This window comes from Oryza sativa, chromosome 2 (genome assembly GCF_034140825.1).
Source record: "Oryza sativa Japonica Group chromosome 2, ASM3414082v1".
Lineage (NCBI taxonomy): Eukaryota > Viridiplantae > Streptophyta > Magnoliopsida > Poales > Poaceae > Oryza > Oryza sativa.
In genome coordinates this window covers 20,657,148-20,679,628 of record NC_089036.1, presented here as the reverse complement: position 1 = coordinate 20,679,628, position 22,481 = coordinate 20,657,148, and the positions used below count along the sequence as shown (strand labels likewise).

Sequence of the window (22,481 nt, the reverse complement as noted above, 5' to 3'; positions counted from 1 at the left end):
ACATTCTCGATGAAAAGAAACCTTCGTATACACTCAAATAATTTGACAAAGGCTGCTGCTGTGCTGCAAACTGTTGATTACAGTGATACTCAAAATAAGTCGCCTTCGTACAATTAAAATGACCTGTTTTGATACCCTGCGGAGCTTTCAGCTGATGAGGATGGCAGCACGGACTGCTAAGAAGCCTTGGATATCCTGGATCGGTCCAAAAATTTCCAAAATTTTGAACAAAATTTAGTTGAATTTTAACAAATATTACTAAAATTCACGAAAAAAATTAAAAAATTCCGACCGAAATAATATCGTACCGGAGGGGTCCAAAATGACCGAAATTTCAAAAATTTCGTTCCTGAATTTCCAACCCTGGATATCCAGCATGCTGTAGAGATCACTTGTCAAGTGCTTAGGCTCTCGTTGGTTTGCAAGGCAAAGACAAAATGTACTGATTTAGCTTGTCTTGTATGTAGAAAGATATACTCTGAATCAATGAACAAGCAACCCCGACACTAACTATTTCCCGAGTACTCTCAATCCCACAGTCCAAATCCCCATCAATTAAAAAGAACCCAGCCAATGATTTTCCAGAAAATAAAATAAGTTCCAACTTCGGTCTTAGCTAGAGATTCTATATGATTAGCAGAACGACAACAAATGAAAAATGTGTTTTTTTTTTGCCCGTGGACCTTTTCTAAAATTGCAGCGATCGAACCACGAACGTCGGTATGTATGGGATGTGCAAATTCTAGTTAGGGGTTAAATGCAACTCAAACTTAAGAATGTTGTGCTGTAGATGCGTTGAGGTGTGAGTTGACTACTGTCAACTCAAGACCAATTGTGGGGCATGAACTCCTGGTGTTTCCCAAACCCACCGACTATTTATACTCATCTGATCGGGGAATAGGCAAACCGAAGACATCGTATATATATGTTTCCCTACATCACCTAGAGAAATCGTATGTTCTGCTATCTGAGACTGAGACAACTCGAGGTTGTATAACAATGTCAGCTATATACAGCTCCTTTCATGGGGTCTGATTGGTTATCTCAAGCTCTCCCACGCTGTAGTATACTGCTATTTATCATCGCAGATTTATAGGCCTTATAATTGTTGATATGTGCCATTTCACTCCTCACATGACATAAATTGTATTTGTACCCATTTGCCTTCAATTTACTCATATTTGTCAGGGGTTGGTGCATAGTGTGCTACTCGGTGCTATTGGTACACAAAAGATTTTCCTAAACAAGGAGCTCCCATTTTCCCAGACGAACCGTTTTCGTGTGCGTCTGCAAAAATTGGCCTCCTATTTTCGCGTGCGGACCTTTAAGAGGCCCGTACGCAAAAATTGATTTTCGCATGCGGGACTCTTAACGGTCCGCGCACAAAAATAAGCCTCACGTGCGGGCCTCTTAAGTGGACCGCACACAAAAATACCTCTTCCTCTTTTCCCTCTCACTCACTTCAAAATTTTCATCTTCTCTCTTTCTTTTCCCTTTTATTCTCCCTCAATCACTCCTCCCTCTCTCTCCCTTTCCTCTCCTCTCCTCTAGCTCCTCCCCTTCCCACCGAGCGCACAGGACGCGGCAGGCGCCCGGCTCGCCACCGCTGCCACCGACGAGGCGATGGCCGGGAGCGAGCGGATACTGGCGGAGGCGGCGCGGCGGGCGACTGGCCGGATCCACGTCGCGCCGACAACGAGGAGGAGGAGGAGCCCGGGAGTGGTGATGGCGGCCAGTTGCGACGGAGGCGGGCTCAGGAGCAGCGGCTGTCGAGATAGGCGGGCTCGGGAGCGGCGGTGGTGGCCGGGAGCGGCGGGCTCAGAAGCGGCGGTGGCGGCGCGACCAAGGCGACAACACGAGGACATTGGCGACCACGAGCAGCGGCGTCGGGCGATTCTAGGGTTAGGGTTAGGGTTTTCGATTTTTTTTCATTTTTTTTGTGTGAGGACGGTATAATTTGACCGCACAGGATAATTGATTATCCCATGCGGTGTGCGGTCCCCTTAATCGGACCGCATGGGAAGATGAATTATCCCGTGCGGTTGGCCACCCGCACGCGAAAATATGGATTTTCGTTGACACATGGGTGCAGATGGACCGGACCTCTGCACGGAAAAATGCATTTTGACCGTTTGGAAAAATCTTGTGTGTACTAGTGTGCTCTCACCTTCTGCTAGTTCACAACCCATTCTATACTATGTAATCCATATTTTGCTGTCATTAAGGACAAGAGTTTTTCTCTCCACCGAGTGATTAGTGAAAGTGTGAAACAGCTAGCTAGTTGAAAGATTATTCATATACCCTGCCCGCTCGCTTAGAACACGTGCCATTGACGCACACACTCCTGAATGCATGGCTGGCTGCACGCAGTGATCGCAGGAAGAAGAAGGACCGATTCGATTCTTGGCACGTTGCGTGTGCCGGCTAGCTAGGTACGTTAATGTTCAGCAGCCTCTCGACCCGACACAGCTTTTCACTAGATTTCACCCCTGTCGATCGATCGCATATATGCTCCCACCCCTCAGCGCGCACAGCATTGTTTCTCTTGCGAGCAAAGTATTTTAAGGTCTTTCCATGCAAAAACTTTTCACCCCGTCACATCGAATGTTTGGATATGATTATAGTATTAAATATAAAAAAAATTAATTATACATATTGCGTGTAAATTACGAAACAAATCTTTTAAGTCCAGTTGCTACATGATTTGATAATGTGGTACTAAACATTTGCTAATAATGACTGGATTAATTAAGCTTAATAAATTCATCTCAGAATTTACATGCAAAATATATAATTTATTTTATTATTAGTCTATATTTAATACATTTAAAATGTGTGTCCGTATATCCGATGTGACATGAAAAACTTTCAACCCCTGATCTTAAACACCGCCTAATTTCTTCACCACCCTGTCCTGACAAGCTCTCCGGTACGCATGCATACGATACGATCGAGCCGCCTACAAATACTGCGCTCTGCATGCATTGGCAAGACACTACTGCAAGAGAGATGGAGCACTACTCGAGAGGCGGCGGCGGCGGCGAGGGGAGGTGGGTAGTGATGCGGGACATCGTCATCAACAACAAGACGGTGTGCACGACGCCGGGGCCGATGCTGGTGGCGACGTTCGCGGTGTCGCCCGACCTGCGCACGACGGAGAAGTTCATGGTGACGACGACGGTGCTCATGACCTTCCTCGGCGCGGCGCTGTTCGCCGTCGGCGTCCTCGGCCGCTTCTCCGGCAGGCACAGGGGCCACTCGTCGGCGACGCGCATCTTCTTCAGGGCCTCCTTCGCGCTCTTCCTCCCCTTCATGTCCTTCATGTTCTCCCAGGCCAAGGGCAGGGACCTCCCCTTCCGCGCCTACCTCATCCTCCTCTGGATGCTCCTCGTCGAGCTCCTCCGCAAGAAGGTCTTCGCCATGGTCGCCCCCGCCGGCGACGCCTTCTCCCGCGGCGTCGGCAGGTACAGCCTCTTCGACGCCGTCGAGGACGCCGCCCGCATGATCTGGATCGGCTACCTCGTCTACTCCTACGTACACGGCTTCGCCGTCAAGTCCCTGTTCGTCATCCTCTGGATCTTCAGCGTCGCCAAGCTCTGCAAGCGCGCCGCCTGCATCCACCTCGCCAAGGGCTCCTTCGACCTCGCCAAGAACGCCACGCTCGTCTCCGGCTACATGGCGCAGCTCGTCGGGGAGCACCGCCAGCTGGACCTGCAGGTTGTCGACGACGGAGGCGACGTCCGCGGCAACCGCACCATGAGAGCATGCAACTACACGGTGATGGGTGAGAGCGAGCTCAAGATCAACCGGACGCCGCACGGCTTCGAGATCGACGGCCTCGAGGACATCCTCGCCGCCGGCGGGACGAGCGGCGATGGCGATGGCAATGGCAAGACGGAGGAGCAGCTGGTCCGAGTGAGCACCATCTGGAAGCTCGCCGAGAGCGACCCGCTGTTCAAGTACAACGTGCGGAGGAGGCAGAAGCTGGAGGACATCTGCCTGGGCATAGCGCTCTACAAGCTGCTCCGGCGGAGGATAGAGCGGTGCCACATGGCGGAGAGAGGCACACCGGAGGCGCGGGCGTTCGTCCTCAGGGGCCTCCTCGCCCTCGGCGGCGGCGACCGGGGCGGCGAGGCCGCCGACGCCGAGAGGGCGTTCGACGTGGTGGAGATGGAGCTGAGGTTCTTGGTGGAGTACTACCAGGCGATCATCCCGCTGGCGCTGCCGAAGCCGGGGATCTTCATCGCCAACTTCGCCTTCTCCGTCGTCTTCATCCTCCTCTACTGCATCGCCGTGCTGCTCGTCACCGGCAACGGCAACATGTTCAGGGTGCTGGGCTCCCTGTTCCGGGGATTCATCGGCATCTCCATCGACACGGTGGTGCAGTTCAGGTGCTTCCGCCACCAGGTGTCGGCGCTCGTCGGCATGGTGTGCTCCTCCTCCGACCTCATCGTCACCTTCCTCCTCACGCTCACCCTCTTCTCCGTCGAGACCTACGAGCTCGCGCTGTACCTGCTCTCCGACTGGTTCGCCGCCTCCATGCTCTGCAACTACGCCCGGATGCGGATCAACCGCGACCACCAGCGCAGGCAGGCGGCGCAGCAGCGCCACGCCCAGCGCGCCATCCGGAGCGGCCTCTGGGTGAGGCACCGGTCGCGCCCCGTCATCAAGGCGCACCAGGTCACCATGCTCAAGCTCCACCAGCTGCACCCGCGCCGCGTGTGGATGCTCGCGTCGCGCATCCTCTCGCGCCGCCTCGCCGGCCTCCGCCCCGCCGTCGTCACCGCCGAGGCCAAGGTGGCCATCGTCGCGGCCCTCAAGGCCTTCCTCGAGAGCGACGGCGGCGACGGCGGCGACCTCCAGTTCACCAGCTGCGTGGCCGTCCTGCGCAGGCACGGGTTCTTCCACCACGGGCCCGAGTGGGCGTGCGACAGCAGCAAGGGCGCCGCCACGGTGATCCTGGCGTGGCACCTCGCCACGGCGCTGCTCGAGGCCCGCTGCGACGGCGAGCCGCTGCCGCGCAAGGGCGAGGCGGCGGTGACGCTGTCGAGGTACTGCGCCTACCTGGTATCCTACGAGCCCGGGCTGCTTCCCGACGACCCGGAGTGGACGGAGAAGGCGTACAACGACGTGAAGTCGGGCCTCGGCAGCTTCTTCCGTAGCTGCAGCTGCGCCACCGCGGGCCGGCGGGAGAAGCTGGTGCGGTTCGGCGACGACTGGGAGGCGGAGGCGCCGTCCGCCATGGCCAGGGGGGTCAAGCTCGGGAAGCTGCTCGAGGACCGCGCCTCCGAGTCGACCGAGGGCTTCGAGGAGGTGTGGACGATGCTTCTCGAGTTCTGGGCGGCGTTGCTCGTCGTCGTCGCGCAGAGGCCGTCGGCGGGTCCGGAGGGGCACGCGCTGGCGCTGGCCAACGGCGGCGAGTTCATCACCCACATCTGGGCAATGATCACGCACGCCGGCGTGCGTGTGCACAGGCACCACGACTATCAGAGCTTTCCTGTCACTCATGTGGTATAGATAACCACGCTTAATTAAGCTCACAATAATGGAGTAGTAGCTCAATTAGAGTTGCTTGACTTCTAATATAGTACTCCCTCCATCTAGTTTTAATAGGCATTGTTTACACCCAAATTTGACACCTATGGACGAAATAGGGGAAAATTGTCAAAGTTTGGAAAGTACCGGGTTTCCTTCGCAGGGCCGGTCAGACCGCAGGTATATGGGCGGTCTGACCGGCTAGTAGGGCCGGTCTGACCGCAGGTATGTGGGCGGTCAGACTGTCAGGGTCCGAGTCCGAGTCTGTTTTCGTCGGGTCTCGGGTTTCCTTGCTTGGGAAGGCATGTTTCGTGTTTCTATTGGTTTCTATCCCGAGTTGGATGTGGAGAAGGGCTTGTAAAGGGCAAGACCAACCCTCATTTAAGGGAAAAGGCCGGTTTATTGTAAAACCCCTAATACAATTTACTTGAATCGTTCTTTTACTATGTTTTTCTATTTTACCCTAGTTTAGTCCATCTTTATCGGTTTGCGCCGTAAACCGTCTGCCGCCGCTGCGAGAGTGCGACACCTCTTTGTAGGTTTGTCCTGAAAACCTTCCATTTTGCCCACGAGACGGGTAGTTATCCTCATATCGATCTAAATCGGCCTAGAGGCTGATTTTGATCTCTAAATCGGCTCCACTAGCCGGTTTAGCTGTTTTTCCTCAAAACCCATCTTGATTTGGCCGTTTAGCTAGATTGAGGTGGTTAGCGACTCCATACCACCGCAAGGCGTTTAGGTGTTGCGATCATGCTTGTCGACTTGTCAAAAAAGTTGGCAACACGATTTTTAGCGACTCCGCTGGGGAACGATCTAATCGGCCATATCACGGCCGAATTTCGTTTAATCTAGTCGTCTCGTCGAATAGTTTGTTTCGGCCAAACGGCCGAAATTAATCTATACCTTAATTAGTCGCTGCACTGTTCTTATCGCTGGATTAATCTATTCGGCGGCGAAGCTATTTGGTCGTTCATCAAATTCATATAAGCACTTGCCATGTCGTGTGTATCGAAAATCATTATCAGGAAGCAGCAGACGGCTTGGCAACGTTTCCTTTTTGTTTCACACGGCAACAGAGAAAAAGATCAGGCTCCTAGAGCCGATCTACCGGGTCACAAGCAGCAGAAGCAACATCAATCTGTTAGTACATACATTAGCACATCTACTGAGGAGAATTAAAAAAAAATCAAAGCCGATTCATATTGTTTCGGCTGTTATTGTGAGATCGATTTTCTGAATTTTTGCTTACACACGAGGAGACAGAAGCAATTCTGTTTTACTTGCACACACGCTTGTTATATTCAAAGGAAAAATCAAGACCGGATATTAATTTATTCGGTCAAATATTTCGGCTATGAGCTATATGGCTGGAATTAATCAAGGAATTTCTTCATCAACCATGATGAGCGGGAACGAGATCATGCCGATCTCATTGGATGATTTCGAAGGAGAAGACCGCAAGTCCATGTAGGAGTATATCAAGGAGATCACACAGGAGGCGTTGATAAGGGCGTGCACTAGGACTCGTCAAGGTGTGATCATTAAGCCCGGGCCACTTCCTAAGCTCGCTCCCGATTTGGTACGCAATGGAGAGGTAACACAATCTATCCAACAACAAGTAGCATCTACAATAGATTCATCCATGATTGTTTTTAAAGATAGATTAGATGCAACTTTTGGAGGTAAATTTGATGAGATTTTAAGATTTAAAGTTGGCCCTCTCTTGGCCGATTTTATTTGTAAAGATAAAGCCTCTACCACTGCTAGCCAAGCTCCTATAGATCAAACAAGCAGTGGAACCGATGGAGCGGCGCATATAGACGGTCCGACCAGGCCTGATGGCCGGTCAGACCGCGACTTCGCCGTCGGTCCAACCGGCCAAACGGCCGGTCTGACCGGGTATTACCCCGGCAGTCAGATCGGGACTCAGGCCGGTCCGACCGCGCCTCTGGATGTCGGTCAGACCAGGCTCTGGACCGGTCAGACCGGCGCAATCATACCGATTCAGGGGATAGATCCAATGACCAATGCTAGTTATTTGTATCATCTTAGAACATTTGATCCTCCTGTATCTACTGCTGCAACTAATCCCCAAGTTCCCCCACATGTTTCTAATGCTTATAATGATGTTGCTAGGGGTATCCTCCCGATACTAGGCAAGGCCAATATAACCATATTGCGCCGCAAACACAACCTATTAGGCCACCAAATCCACCACCAAATCAACATAGGCCTGATAATATGGAGGAAATAATTAGTGGGATTATTAGGGATAAATTCGGGATTAAAACTAGGAATCGTGCTAAGGTTTACCAAAGGCCGTATCCTGATTATTATGATAATGTACTATATCCTCGTGGTTACAGAATTCCCGAATTTACCAAATTTAGTGGTGAGGATAGTAGGACCACATGGGAGCTTGTAGGTCAATTTTTAGCGCAATGTGGTGAGGCTAATAGTGATACTTTTAAATTGCGCTTGTTTTCTTTATCTTTGTCCGGTACTGCTTTTATATGGTTTACTTCTTTACTGGCAAATTCTATTAGTACTTGGGCTCAATTAGAACAAAAATTTCATGATTATTTTTACACTAATGAAGCTGAGTTTAAGTTGTCTGATTTAACATCGGTTAGGCATAAATACAATGAATCTGTTGCTGATTATATTAAAAGGTTTAGAGATATTAAAATCCGATGTTTTAGTTTGAAAATAACTGATAAAGATTTGGCCAACATTGCATATGATGGATTGCTTGATTCTAATAAAGAGAAATTGAATGGCCAAATATTTCTTGATGTTGATCATGTGTTGCATGAAGCTCTGGCTCAGGAAAGCCGAGTGGATGACAATAGCTTAAATGCTAGTTTAGATGATAGTGCAATATCATGTATAGCCGAACCAAGCGATGATTCGGATTGTGTTAATAATTTGTGCAATGATGCCATAACGATTATAGCCGAACCAAGTGTTGGTTCGGATTGTCTTACTAGCTTGGATGATTATGCAATAACCATTATAGCCGAACCAAGTGTTGGTTCGGATTGTGTTACTAGTTTAGACAATGATGGAATAGCCGAACCAAGTGGTGGTTCGGATTGTGTTGCTAGCTTGGACAATAGCATCATTGAAGATATAGCCGAACTAAATGACGGTTCGGATTGCATCACAAGTGAAAGTGAAATAGCATTATCACCTAAGACCGAATCACAAATCAGTCATGTGGATGTTGGAAAAGATGATGATAATGTCTTGCGGGATAGTAGTGAAATAAAATCCAATGTAGCTATGCATACATATCAAATGCCGTATCCTGAGCACGTAGATTCGATCTCATATCCGCAAGGATTTGAGGTGCCCAACTTCACGAAATTCATATGTGAGGATGCTAGAACAACAATGGAGCATATCGGCCAATTTATTGATCAATGTGGTAAGGCCAGTAATGATGATTTGCTTAAGTTAAAATTGTTTCCTCTTTCGTTGTCAAACTTTGCATCTACATGGTATAGTTTACTTGCTCCTAATTCAATTTCTACATGGTCACAAATGGAGCATGAGTTTCATGGTTATTTCAAAGATGCAAGCTTGATGGAGCAAAGACCGATTGATACTTCATCGGTCACTTGTGAAACTATTTCGGTTACATCTATGCCTAAGACCGGAATCGTTAGTGATCATCTCCCTGTTAGTTCTATTGATGTTGGCAAAAAGAAAGGGAAATGTGTTATTATTGGGGATCCTCGGCCCAAGAATAGGACAAAAAATGCGAAGGCCGAAGATCATAAAGTTACAAAAGATGACTCATCTAGTTCCCAAAAGACTAAAAAGCCGAAACTCACTTTTGAGATGCTTATGGCTAAGTACAAGAAAGGATTAGCCGGTCAACGTTTTGATAACCAAACTAGTGATTCGAAAAGACCAAGATCATCTCGTAGGAAGAGATTTGGTCAAACATCAAAGCAATCGGAGCCATCAACTATACCAACTCCATATAAACCTCCGGTTGTGATGCCATGGTATCCATATCCAATGTCACTATATGGTTATCCTTTTATGTATTATATGCCATGGATGCCTCAACCACCTATGCCGTGTCATCAAGGATGGAAGCAATCACCTAGGACGGTACCAACTCATTTTAACTCAAGACAAGACCGTTTCCCACGAAAAGAATCGGTCCGGTGGATCAAAGGTGTCACGTCCTGATAAATTCATCCCGAAATAAAATTTATTTTCTAAAAGAAATAATAGAATTAATTAAAATTCGAAAAGAAATTGGCAAACACTAAAATACATACAAGAAAAATTCGAATGTGGCCCGGAGAATTTTTGTTAAATTCTCCTTGGTCTAAAATGAGCCCTCAAATTTTACTTGAATTTTCAGAGCACCGGAAATATTTATTAAGCAACAAAAACAATTATCAAAGTTTACTAAAAAGAAAAACTAAAAATAAATCCTCCTTCCTCCTTTGGGCCGAGCCCAGCCCAAAGTCCTTCCCTCCTCCCTCTCTTTTTCCTTCCCCCTCTCTCCCTTGGGCCGCCCTCCCTCCTTCCCCGGCCCACTCCCTCCTCCTCCCTCTCTCCCCGGGCCACCTCTCCCTCCTCTCCTCCTGGGCCGGCCGCCCGGCCCAAGCCTCGTCTCCACGCCGTCCTCGTCTCCGTGCAGCCGCTACCGGCTGCCCTCGTCGCCTCCTCGCCCGCCCCGGTCGTCGTCGTCGTCGTCCTCTCGTCGTTCCCGGTTGTCGTGGCGTTCGTCCCTCCGTCGAGCCGTTCTCGTCCGTCGTCCGTGTCCGTCAAGCGAGCCGCGGCAGCCCCGTCGTCGTCTTCGTCCTCGGCTCCGCGTCGTCAAGCCTCGTGCCGGCCGCGTCTCGACTTCGTCCAAGGATCGCCGCCGAAGTCGTTCCCTCGCCGTTCGCCTCCGTCGTCCCCGAGCCGTCTCCGCCGCGCTCGTTCGTCGTTGTCGTTCCCACGCCTCGTCGCGTGGTGGTAAGGATCTCTCCTTTCGCTGCCCCGTCCTCGTCCTTTCGGTGTCGCCCGTGCCCGTTGTGCGGTTGTCGACCCCGGTACCCGCGTACCGGTGTCGGTAGTCGTTCACGTGTGCGGGTGGTGACCGTGTAGTGTCCGTGTTAGTGTGCCCGCTCGGTAGCCGCGTGGTTTCCACGTGTGCAGCCCGTGTGGTGTCTAGTGGAGTCCGTTTGTCGGCCACTCGCCTCGGTTGACACACGGGGTCCGCTTCCGTCGACCCGTGGACCGTCTCTGTGTACTCGGTCTACCGCGGTCCTTTAGGTTGACATGTGGGGTCCGCATGTCAACGGCGCAGCCTTCCTGTCTTTTCCAGGCTAGCGCTTACACATGTTTTATAGTTGCAAAACCTAATTATAATAATCCGCAAATCTCCATATAACAGCATTAAACTTCGGATGATCATATCTTGATCATACGAACCTCGAATCGACCCGTTCAAGTCTCCTAATGTTTGTTATAACCTAAAGAACCCTGTGCTTTCTTTTTATGTATTGTTATTGCTTCTTTATAGGCTTGTAGCTTTGCTTGTGTGCTTCGCGTAGCTTCTGTCGTTCCGGAGGTTCCCGAAGCGTGGTTCGCGGTCGTCGCCGAAGGTTCGGAAGGCCGTTCTCTCTGAGCAAGGCAAGTCACATCATCCTTGAGCATATTGAATCCCAGTTTATAAAATTATTTTGATTTAAATTAATGCATTATCGCTTTATTTAAATTCCCGCGTTATCACTGTTTTATTTAGCCATGCCTATTTACCTTTGTTATGACATTATTATTGCTATTGTTATTATTACCTTGTTCACCCTAGAATAAATAAAACCCCAACTAATGGGTACTCTATTCATGGTTCCACTAATATGAATTTAGGTAGATGCTTCGTTGATTAATTAGGCAACATTATGTGGTTTTATAACTCTAGACATTAGGTAAGGCTTAGTTTGTGGCTCAGTCTGGTTATAAACAAAAGTACACGGATGGAGATGGACGAAGTCGGGGGCCGAAGGACATCTCTAGGACAAATGAAGGCTACACGAGCTGCGGCCCGGTAGTCGAGATGTCATGGCACAGGGCTGGTGTCCTGCTGCCAGGGGCTCAGTCCTGCCTACCTGTCCCGGAGGTTCCGGCCGTAGGTGGGGTTGGGTCGGTACTCTTGTCTATGGCTAGGATGGGTTGGGAACTATGTCACGTCTTTCGTCCGTATGCCGTGGTGGTATGTGGCACGTGGTTACACGTGAGGAAGATGTGTCTTGTGGGTAAAGATGTACACATCTGATCAGAGTATAATCTATTCGAATAGCCGCGCCCTCGGTTATGGGCAAGCCTAGCAATATACCCAACTTAGTGTTTTAAATTCTTAAAACCTGCTTAATAACTAAAATGTGGAATGGTTGGCCTGGGTTGGCTTGGGACGAGCTGGGACCCAGGGTCGGGTTGCCAGTTCGGTCTGAATCATCGTAGGCCTTGGGTTAAGGCAGGTTCGTGTGGGTCCACGGCCTTGATTAATAATATTGTATAGCTCTAGGATCGTGTTTACAAAATAGCTTTGGGCAACTAAGTGACTTTTAAATGCTGTTTACTGCAAAACTTAACCCCTATATTATTACCCCTTGTACTCCCTTGCATTAATCATGCATCTCCCGGTGTGACTTGCTGAGTACGGTGGTTGTACTCATTCTTACTCAATCTTTCCCCCCTTCAGTAAGAGAAGCTTTGGAGAAGAAGTCTTAGGTGGAGTCCTGGCTTATATCCCAGTTGAGCGCCTGTGAAGATGGAGCCGTAGGCCCGCTAGTCCGCTGCTGTTTATTTTTGATTGTCAGGCCTAAAGTGCCTTTGTAATAATGTAAATATAATCGATATAATAAAGATGTGCCTTTTGTATCATGTTTGTTTGGTGTACCCCGGCTTTTCCTGGGACGGGGATTAATACAGTAGCGTTCGGGAAAAGGTAATTTTCTCGGTCGCGACAAAAGGTGAAAAAGGTGAAGAAGGTGTGGGTGAGAAAAGAAGCCAAAGCTCCGGAGGTCGTTGTTGTCAAGGAGGAGTCTCAAGATGTTCATGTACCTACTGGAGATGCCGTGGAAACCATGCAAGCAAAGGACATCGAAGCTGACGCCATAACTGTCAACATTGGCGGTCTAACCGAGACAGCTGGCCGATCTAACCGCCTGTCTACAGCCAGTCTGACCGACCCTCCTGGCCGGTCTGACCGACGGCTTGCAACCGGTTTGACCGGGCCCAGAGGCCGATCAGACCAAGGGGCATTAAAGGTGAGCGGGAAAATCGAGAGCAACACAGGAGCTTCTATTTCGACCAAAAATATTAAGAATCATTATTTAGCTCCTGGAAAACAACCACAGCCGAAGTGGATACCTTCTGGCTTATCTCGCTCTCAAAAGAAGAGGCTACAACGTCTTCGGGCCATAGGTAAAAAAGAAAAAGAGGCCGAAGATGTGGAGAACAAAACATGTAATAATTTAGAGCCTCGAATGACACCTAAGCGAGTGTGTAGGCCTAAAGAAGTAAAAGTTAAAAGATCGGTGCTTTCACAGAGTAGTGATGGATTCAATTTGGTGAGAGAAGAATCATCGGTCATTAAAGATAAGTCTCCTTCACATGATGCTATGGGTGTTAGTGCGGTATTCATCTTGCCTTCGAAATCGTGCAATCAAGAAAGCCGATTTTGCTTGGGGGGCAAGACATTAATATGCTCATGAGGGAACCAAGAGAAGAAGAATGGCAATGGATACAACATCACATCTTCGAGCCGCCGTTCGTTGGATGCTAAGGCAAGGTATGGGTTTATGGTGTTCATCGTTATATTATATGCCTATGTCATGTTAGAACATTGCTTGCTATCTAGCACATGTGTGTTTTTGCTTATCAAATTGATATTATACATACATGTTGCAAATGCCAGTTCTAAGTAGTAGAATTAGTAGGTTGGCATATAATTTGTTTCAAGTATGATTTGGCTCGTGACTCTTTGATATTTATTTAAAGCCAAATCGTATGTGTTTTTATGGATCACTATATAAGATATAGATTTCATATTTATTGCACCATGAAAGTTTTGCTTATTAGTAATTCGGCTAATGTCAATGGTCAATGTGATGATTTATTCTACAGTTGTTTTCTTTAGAAACATTGGCATTGTTAATATTTTGCATACATGCTCAAGCCGATTATTTACATTTGTAGTTTATTGGAATTCATGTGTGTGAGGCATATGACTTTGGTGATTCATTATTGATCATACTTCAATTGGCTAAGTGTTTTGATGCCATGATGATTATTGTTTCAAAAGCCATTTGAATTAGTATTCATCTAGATATGTTAGTTGGATGTTATAGTTTTTTATATGTCTAGAGAGAAGAAATTTTGGTCCAATAATTTGATACACCAAGCATCTGGCTATTATGTGAAGAAAAATTATATACTGAAGGCCGATGCTTGATTTCAAAACTTTGGACGAAATTGGTAAAACCATAGACCAGGGGCGGTCTGACTGGCATTGCATGGCTGGTCTGACCGGTGGTACCGGCGGTCTGACCGGCTTTGCATGGCCGGTCTGACCGTGCAGACAGGGCGGTCTGACCGGCATTGCGTGGCTGGTCTGACCGATCCCAGACAGGAGGCTGGGGGCACGTTACGATTGATTAAAAGGCCGAATTAATTGTGAATTCGGACGTTTGTGCCCATGAGGTAGAAATAGCTTGGAGAATTCCTTTGATTAGATATTTGAAAGATCCTACACTTAAGGTTGATCGGGAGATTCGACGGCAAGCGTTCAAATATTATATCGCCGAAAAATAGATGAAGTATTGTTGAAGTACTTAGATAATGATCAATCTAAAGTTGCTAGGAGAGTAGTACATGAAGAGATTTGTGGAATTCATCAATCGGCCCGTAAGATAAATTGGTTGCTTAGGAGAGTGGGGTTTCATTGGCCGAAAATAATTGATGATTGTTTCAAATGCTATAGAGGGAATGAAGCTTGATAACGGATCGGCAATGTTCAATTAGCGGGTACCGCTGTGTTGAATCCTATCATTAAACTATGGCCGTTCCGAGATTGGGCTTTGGATTTCATTGGTCAAATTTATCCTTCGTTATCAAAAGGGTATTGGTTCGTGCTAGTAGCAATGGATTACTTCACTAAGTGGGCCGAAGCCGTGCCGCTCGAGAATATTACTTGTGCGGAGGTAATTGACTTTATTTTGGAGTATATTGTTCATAGATTCGGTATTCCTCAAACGCTAAAGGAGCTTCTTTTATGTCCAAAGAAGTGAGAAGTTTTGCCAAATCTTATGATATTAAGTTGTTGAATTCTTCTCTTTACTACGCTCAGGCTAATGGATAAGCCGAGTCGAGTAATAAAACATTGTTGAAATTGCCGTTTTGCCAATTGAGGTAAATCTTGGCTCTCTTCAGTATTTCAAGCAAGACGACTTGTCGGTTGAAGATTATGGGAAGCAATTTTGAAGACGTCATCGACAATACGAAAAGAACTAAGTTAAATTTTTTTTAGAGGAAAAGAACTAAGTTATTTATGACCAAAAGAGCCGTATTATATCATCATCAATCTCAGGTTAAAAATTACCCGTAGGTGACCGTAGTAACAAATGGGTACACTCGTTCCAGATCGTAAAGTTCCAAACGGATACTCAGTTCGACTGGTCCAGTTCTCACGATTGAACTAGCTGTAATGGCCATGGTACATCGGCAGACTGTATTTCACATGTCGGAGCTTGCTGCGCAGAAGACTTAGCTTGGTGGATATAGTTCATCCTCACTAGCAAATTGCTGCCTTGACCGTGTCCAGAACTACTGCCAAGTAGCACAATCTTATCTTAACACCCAGCTCCTTGGTTCCAGTTAGGGTTGAACTTGCGAACATCTATCCTTTTCAATCCTCTCTGCTTCAAAAATAGATGAATTGGAGAATAATGCCACATAAGCAATGTTGTCAGGATATGAGTCCAGCACAACAGCAATTCCCACTTTTAGGTCCAAACACGAATGGTGCCATCAACAGATGAAGTTAGCATGCAAGCCCTTGTTGGGTGATAACTGACGCTAGTGACCTGCCATAAGAAAAATATATATATATAGTATATGACATGGTTAAAAGCAAAAATGACAGAAAACAAGAGAAAATGTCATTTAATCAGTAATAATGGTTTGGCCAGATTTAAGCAAAACAAGGAAATACCACAGAACTATGAGCTCGAAAGCTTGAAACAACAGGTGCATCCACTAACTCCCAGAAGAAAATGTAACCATCCTCGGATCCACCAACAACAAATGCATCATCGTTGGTTAGGCAGCAATCCATCTTGAAGGACTGGAAATATGAAAGTTAAAAGTTTTAAAAACTGATAATGATGAGATGCATAGTTTTGATCTCGCTTAAGTATTTCATTCACGAACATTAATTGCAAGAAAAAGTTGAACAGACTGGTAATGTACATATGAAAATCCAGAAATTATGACTACAGAATCACCAATGCAATGGAAGCTTATTTGAGAGATACCTTGCATATATGCCCTTTGTACTCTTGTAACAGTTCCCCAGTGGACCTAATCAATGCAACAAAAGATAAATGGATCAATCACCAAAAGAAACAATTTAATGATGAAGGTGCACTTGCAGTGGGTTAGGGCCCTCCACATAGCATTTTGTAAAAACAACACCCACGAATTCTACAAAATAACATGGTCAGAGTCACAACATCCCCTGTTCAGTCAGTTTTCATAATGGAAACATGGTAGAGTTTTTTTTTTCTTTTGGTCTGAGTCAGAGTTGAATTTTGTGGCAGCATGTACCACAAGTCCACGGCATTAAAGTTAGTGATGCACTCTAAGGACTTGCTAGGAAATAATTAAAGGATAGAAAAAACCACCCTTTACAACCATAGCCTCTCCCTTCAAAAAACAAAACAACCATAACCTCTTACATTCCATATTGTACTATAACAGAAGCAGGTCTAACCTATGAATGACAGACAGACAATCATAATGCAGACACTGTAAGTAGTTAAGCACAAGTGCACAACAAAATCATCCAAAGTAGCCAGGTCACGTGGACCACAAGCAAACTATGGCTCCTAAACCATGCTGTTGGTATGGATTTGTTCACTAATACATGGTGTGGCACAACAATGGCACATTAACTTCACTTGGCTTGACATTTGTTGCAAAGACCAAGGACAGTGGTCCATTTGACATTAAAAAGGTAAACAGTTCCATAACACAAGTTAACTTGAAGCTTTCTTTTCCACAAAACAAAAGTAGTGTCTAACCAGATTTTGCAATACAAACTCCCAAATTGTTTCTTTAAAGGAAACTGCAGATGCAAAAATGAAGTAGCTCCACAGGCAACAACACCAACAATGTTCAGCACAGATGCAAAATATAGTTGTTGGACTCATTCTACTTGCTCTTGGAAAGCAAATTTTGCTAGCATGTTTAAGAGGAAGATGGCAGATGAGATCACTGTTGTATCAGAGCCGAGCAAGAAAGCCCCCACGGATTGACTAATTTAATAAGGGAAACAGCATGTTATCCAGTAAAGGAATGGAGTGAGCTCCCTAACTGGTGAGAAAAGTAACTAATATGTGAAATTAGTGTTAGCAGAAAATGCTGTTATGTCGTCTTCCAAATTAAAAATTGACAGAAGGGTGTTGTTTTGTCACTCTTGAAATAGAGGAGGGACTGCCGATGTTGAAGTATAAAGTCAGCTTGCAGAGAATACTTACTTGTCTAGAAGCCTCACAGTAGAATCCAAACAATTAGCTAATAGGCAATTGCGGTCATTTGACAAAGATATACAGTTGACAGGATGCCCCAAGTTGTCGACAGTCTCCCTGTTATCAGCAAGAGGGTAACAGAAGCATCAGACACAGTGGATAATCTGTTGAAGCATGGATAAGCATCTGAATACTTCTATTCAAAAAGAGAAGCACCCAAAGTTCCATTTAGGAAAGCTAAGATAACAAATGAGAATTGGTTGAATATTGATTGTGAAATAAGAAAAGTACTTACCTACCCATGCGAATGTCAAATGTGCGGATAGTACCATCAACACTGCCAGCAATTATTTCTGTGTTGGTTAAATTAACTGACATTACACTATCTTGAAAAGTATCAATTGTCTGCACCAAGTGAAAAAAATCACCAGAAACCCAGTTACCCAAGTATATGAGAAACAAAGGGGAAATAATACTACTAAAATCAATGGGTCCATGTTCTTCAACAATAATAAGAATACCTGAATAGGGTCACTGCTCTGTGATCTGCAATCAAATGCACGCACTGTGCGATCATAGCCAGCTGAGACTACAACTGTGTTAAACTCATTAAACTTCACTGAATTGATCTATGGAAGACAGAATTGAGGTATGTAAGCAATATTATCAAGGATCAAAAACCTGTCACCGAGGTTGTTCTTGATCTGTTTTCAGTATCCCAATAATCATATTGACGATGTGCAGTGCTAGATTTAAAAGGAAGTACAACAACACCATTACAGAGGTATCATTACAGCACACTCATTTTCACACAATTCACCCTGCAATTGACTAGTTGTGACTAGATCGATAATGCTAGAGTGCTGATTTCGTGGTGTTCTCCACATAGCACAATGGAACAGACGTTGTTTGATTATAAACAGTGCCAACTGCTCTATTCCACTACAATCTCAGGCTACTGCTAATCCTATCATAAACAACCGTGCTCTCTCTGTATAGATAAAATCAATACTAGTATTGAAATAGCAGCGGCGCTTAACACACTGATAGTATGGTGCTGAAACTGCTTAATAGTACAATTTTTCATGAGCACTTCTCACTTGCTCAATCCAACCGCGATCACCAAACAATTACAACAGCGCGGTCATCATCACAGTGAGAATTGGGGTCCATACCTCGCTGTTGTGGCCGCGGAACTTGCGGATGACACGGGCAGATGCGACATCCCAGTAGAAGACCTGCCTGTCCCCGCCGCACGACACCAGCTTGGCATTGTCCCTGCAAGCAAAGGATCCTCAAATTCCCCACTGGTGCTCAGCTCCTCCAAATCAGACAGGGGAAGTTGGTGTTGGGGGGACGGAATCGCAGCGAGGAAGAGGAAGCGAAGTGGCTTACGAGGAGGAGTTCACGTCGCGGACCTCGCGGCCGTGGGACTTGTAGGGCTTGACGAGGGCGCCGGTGTGGGGGTTCCAGAGGCGGATGATCCGGTCCTTGCCGCAGCTCAGGCAGTAGTTCCCGTCCCGATTGAATCGCACCGCCAGCACCGCCCCCTCGTGCCCCGACAGCACCCTGGCCTCCGTCCGCGGCAGCCGCGCCGCCGCCGCCGCCGCCATCTCCCCGCTTCCTCCTCCTTCCCGGCGTCGGTGACGGTGACGAACTAGGTTTCTTTTTTTTCTTTTTTCTTTTTTCTTTTTTTTCTTTTGAGATATAAACGGCGACGGGTTCCCAACTTGGGCTGGCCCATGGGCCGTGTACCGTGTACGAGTCGGATTCCCCCGAGGCCCAGACTACTACTATCCATCCGTATATCCGTACGCCGGAGAGCCCCGCCGACGTAGACGAAACCGGCCAAAACTAATCCAATGGCGGCGGCGGCGGCGGCGGCGGAGGGGAGAGGGCCACGGCGCGTGCGCAACACCTGCATCTTGGCGCACGTCGACCACGGCAAGACCAGCCTGGCCGACCACCTCATCGCGGCGTACGGCAGCGAGCGCCGGGTGAGCGAGAGGATGGCCGGGAGCGCCCGCGTGATGGACCACCTGGAGGAGGAGCAGCGGCGGGCCATCACCATGAAGTCGGCCTCGATCGCGCTCCGCCGCGGCGGGGAGGACGGCGGCGGCCACCGCGTCCACCTGATCGACTCCCCGGGCCACATCGACTTCTGCTCCGAGGTCTCCGCCGCCGCGCGGCTCGCCGACTCGGCGCTCGTCCTCGTCGACGCCGCCGAGGGGGTCCGGGTCCAGACCCACGCCGCGCTGCGCCAGGCGTTCGTCGAGCGCCTCCGCCCCTGCCTCGTCCTCAACAAGGTGGACCGCCTCGTCGCCGAGCTCCGCCTCACCCCCGCCGAGGCGCACGCGCGCCTCCGCCGCATCGTGTCCGAGGTCAACTCCATCTACTCCGCGCTGCGCTCGCGCTCCTACTTCTCCACCCTCGACGCCGCCTGCGCCCTCTCGCAAGAACTCCCCGACAACGGCGACGCCGCCGACGAGGAGGAGGACGCGTTCCAGCCGCAGAACGGCAACGTCGTCTTCGCCTGCGCGCGCGAGGGCTGGGGCTTCCGCCTCGTCACGCTGGCCAAGCTACTAGCCCCCAAGCTCAGAGCCGACCCCGCGGAGCTTCTCAAAGGCCTATGGGGGCAGAAGTACTTCGACGAGAGGAGCAGGACGGTGGTGGGGAAGGAGGCCATGGCGGCGGCGACGGCCAACCCGAACCCGAAGCCGATGTTCGTCAAGTACGTCCTCGAGCCGCTCTGGGGTCAGTACCACAAGATGAAGCGGAAGCTGCGGCTCGCGGAGGCGGTGTTCGACATGGTCGTGGAGTGCACTCCCAACCCCATCGCCGCGCAGGCCACCAGGGTGGCAAGGCTCATGCCGGCCGCCAAGACGGAGCAGCTAACGGCGGCCGCGCCGTGCCCCGCCGCTGTCGCCGCGGAGGTGGAGAAGGTGAGGAGGTGCGTGGCGACGTGCAACGCGAGCACCAGCGCGCCGGTGGTGGTGTTCGTGTCCAAGATGTTCGCCGTGCCATACAGGTTCCTGCCATCCAGGGGCGTCAATGGCGAGCCCCTGAACCACAGGGGATCATCATCCAGCGCCGAATCAGGGGAGTGTTTCTTGGCGTTCGCGAGGGTGTTCAGCGGCGTCCTCCGTGCTGGCCACAAGGTGTTCGTCCTGTCCCCCATGTATGATCCACTGAGAGGAGGGGACGACGCAATGCAGCAGAAGCATCTGCAGGAGGTGGAGCTGCAGCACCTGTACCAGATGATGGGGCCTGACCTGGAGATCGTCTCCGCCGTGCGCGCCGGCGACGTGCTCGCGATCGAAGGGCTCGGGCATCACGTGCTGAAGAACGCCACGCTGTCGTCGACCAAGAACTGCCAGCCGTTCTCGGGCATGATGTTCCAGGTGTCCCCGATGCTCAAGGTCGCAATTGAGCCCTCCAATCCGTCAGATTTGGGCGCCCTTGTCAAGGGGCTCAAGCTTCTCAACCAGGCTGACCCGTTCATCGAGTACACCGTCTCGGAACGCGGCGAGCATGTCCTCGCTGCAGCTGGCGAGATACATTTGGAGCATTGCATCAAGAATCTGCAGGAGAGGTTTGCAAGAGTCCAGCTGGAGGTGTCCAAGCCATTGGTGTCGTTCAAGGACACCATCCAAGGAGAAGGTGCCGGTATAATGGAGAGCCTGAAAGCTTCACATGAATTTGTTGAGAGGACTACTCCAAATGGGAGATTCACTGTCAGAGTTAAGGTCTTCAGGCTTCCCAATGCTGTCACTAAGGTCATTGAGGATAGCAAAGAATTGCTTGCTCAAGTAATCGAGGGGGATTCAGGAAATAGTAATGGTGTGTTGGATTCACGGTTTTCGCAGGATGGCGGTGATTCTGCATCAACACTTAGGCAGCTCCTCATCAATGCCATAGACAGTGATCTCGAAGCGCTCTCTGCTCAGTTGGATGATGAAAAGACAGAGAGTTACAGAAAGATGTTGATTGGGTACCTTCAGAGAATCTGGGCACTTGGTCCTCTGCAAGTTGGACCAAATCTCCTCCTCTCACCTGATGCAACATCAAGCGATGGTGTGGTGACCAGCCAAGATGGAAGAGAAGGTATTCTCGTGCGCGGTACATGCCATGTTTCTGAGAGGTTAGGGCTTGTGAATTCTTCTGATGCAAAAACTACAATTGGCATCGACGGCAGTCAATCAGCAGTAGATGGTCTTGATCCTGAAACAGTGAAGAACAGCATTGCAACAGGATTTCAGCTTGCAACCAATGCAGGACCATTATGTGGTGAACCTACTTGGGGCTTGATATTCCTTGTTAAACCTTACATACTTCCGGATAGTGCAGATGCTAGCAATAATCAATCTGACCATTACAGCACCTTCAGTGGTCAGATCATTACAGCGGTCCGAGAAGCATGCCAGGCAGCCATCCTTGAGAGCAAACCAAGGCTTGTGGAGCCAATGTACTTCTGCGAACTGACCACACCTACTGAGCAGTTAGGTTCCATGTATGCTGTTCTTGGCAATTGTCGGGCGAGGGTGCTGAAGGAAGAGATGCAGGAGGGAACCTCATTGTTCACGGTGCATGCGTATTTGTCAGTTGCCGAGAGCTCTGAATTCTCTAAGAAGCTCAGGAATGCAACTGCAGGTGCAGCCAGCGCGCTTCTGGCCTTCAGTCACTGGGAGACTGTTCCTCAGGATCCCTTCTTTGTTCCGAAAACTCGCGAGGAGATTGAAGAATTCGGAGATGGCTCAAACATTGGCCCAAACCTGGCAACGAAGCTCATGAATTCTGTGAGGCGAAGAAAGGGACTGCACGTTGAAGAGAAAATTGTCGAGTATGGCACGAAACAACGAACTTTAGCTAAGAAAGTATAGTTATGTTTACTGGTATGTAGGAGCTAACCTGTTGTTTTGTCCTGGTAAATTGAGATATGTTAGTATACAACCAAAACCAAGTATGCATTTTACATGACTGTGCAGTTTTGATGTACCAAAAATGCATCATTTTACATGATTATACAGTTTTGATGTACCAATGATTTTATAGTGACATATGTATAGTATAGGTGACAATCAGATGACAAAAGAGTAGCAACAAGATGGTAATTTGCCGGAAACTCCTGTATATATACGTTGAAATTGTTGGATTATTCTGTGTAATACTGTCAGCTGTACG

At 48.4% G+C, this 22,481-nt stretch overlaps 3 protein-coding genes across 3 annotated transcripts; 2 read left to right on the top strand and 1 right to left on the bottom strand.

Moving 5' to 3' along the window:
- The first annotated feature begins 3,028 nt into the window (after positions 1 to 3,028).
- Positions 3,029 to 5,583, top strand: LOC112937977 (uncharacterized). The gene has a single exon (XM_026023486.2). It carries the CDS (start codon positions 3,061 to 3,063, stop codon positions 5,515 to 5,517), a length of 2,457 nt encoding a protein of 818 aa, XP_025879271.1. The 5' UTR covers positions 3,029 to 3,060; the 3' UTR covers positions 5,518 to 5,583.
- Positions 5,584 to 15,097: 9,514 nt separating this feature from the next.
- LOC4329605 (uncharacterized) lies at positions 15,098 to 18,982 on the bottom strand. Its single transcript, XM_015767511.3, has 8 exons — positions 18,696 to 18,982; positions 18,476 to 18,578; positions 17,822 to 17,929; positions 17,596 to 17,705; positions 17,310 to 17,417; positions 16,086 to 16,131; positions 15,764 to 15,895; positions 15,098 to 15,635 (listed from the first exon to the last, which is right to left on the bottom strand). The coding sequence occupies exons 1-8, from the start codon at positions 18,911 to 18,913 to the stop codon at positions 15,555 to 15,557; spliced, it is 906 nt and encodes a 301-aa protein (XP_015622997.1). The 5' UTR covers positions 18,914 to 18,982; the 3' UTR covers positions 15,098 to 15,554.
- A 154-nt stretch (positions 18,983 to 19,136) lies between these two features.
- On the top strand, positions 19,137 to 22,459 carry LOC4329604 (uncharacterized). Its single transcript, XM_066307854.1, has one exon. It carries the CDS (start codon positions 19,163 to 19,165, stop codon positions 22,178 to 22,180), a length of 3,018 nt encoding a protein of 1,005 aa, XP_066163951.1. The 5' UTR covers positions 19,137 to 19,162; the 3' UTR covers positions 22,181 to 22,459.
- Positions 22,460 to 22,481: the final 22 nt, after the last annotated feature.

Excerpts from the sequence above, each read along its gene's own strand:
- LOC112937977 (XM_026023486.2), top strand. The coding sequence starts at position 3,061 with ATGCGGGACATCGTCATCAACAACAAGACGGTGTGCACGACGCCGGGG.
- LOC4329605 (XM_015767511.3), bottom strand. The coding sequence starts at position 18,913 with ATGGCGGCGGCGGCGGCGGCGCGGCTGCCGCGGACGGAGGCCAGGGTG. Across the intron at positions 17,930-18,475 it reads TCCGCGGCCACAACAGCGAG|ATCAATTCAGTGAAGTTTAA; the intron begins GTATGGACCCCA and ends TGTCTTCCATAG. Across the intron at positions 15,636-15,763 it reads TTCGAGCTCATAGTTCTGTG|GTCACTAGCGTCAGTTATCA; the intron begins GTATTTCCTTGT and ends TTCTTATGGCAG.
- LOC4329604 (XM_066307854.1), top strand. The coding sequence starts at position 19,163 with ATGGCGGCGGCGGCGGCGGCGGCGGAGGGGAGAGGGCCACGGCGCGTG.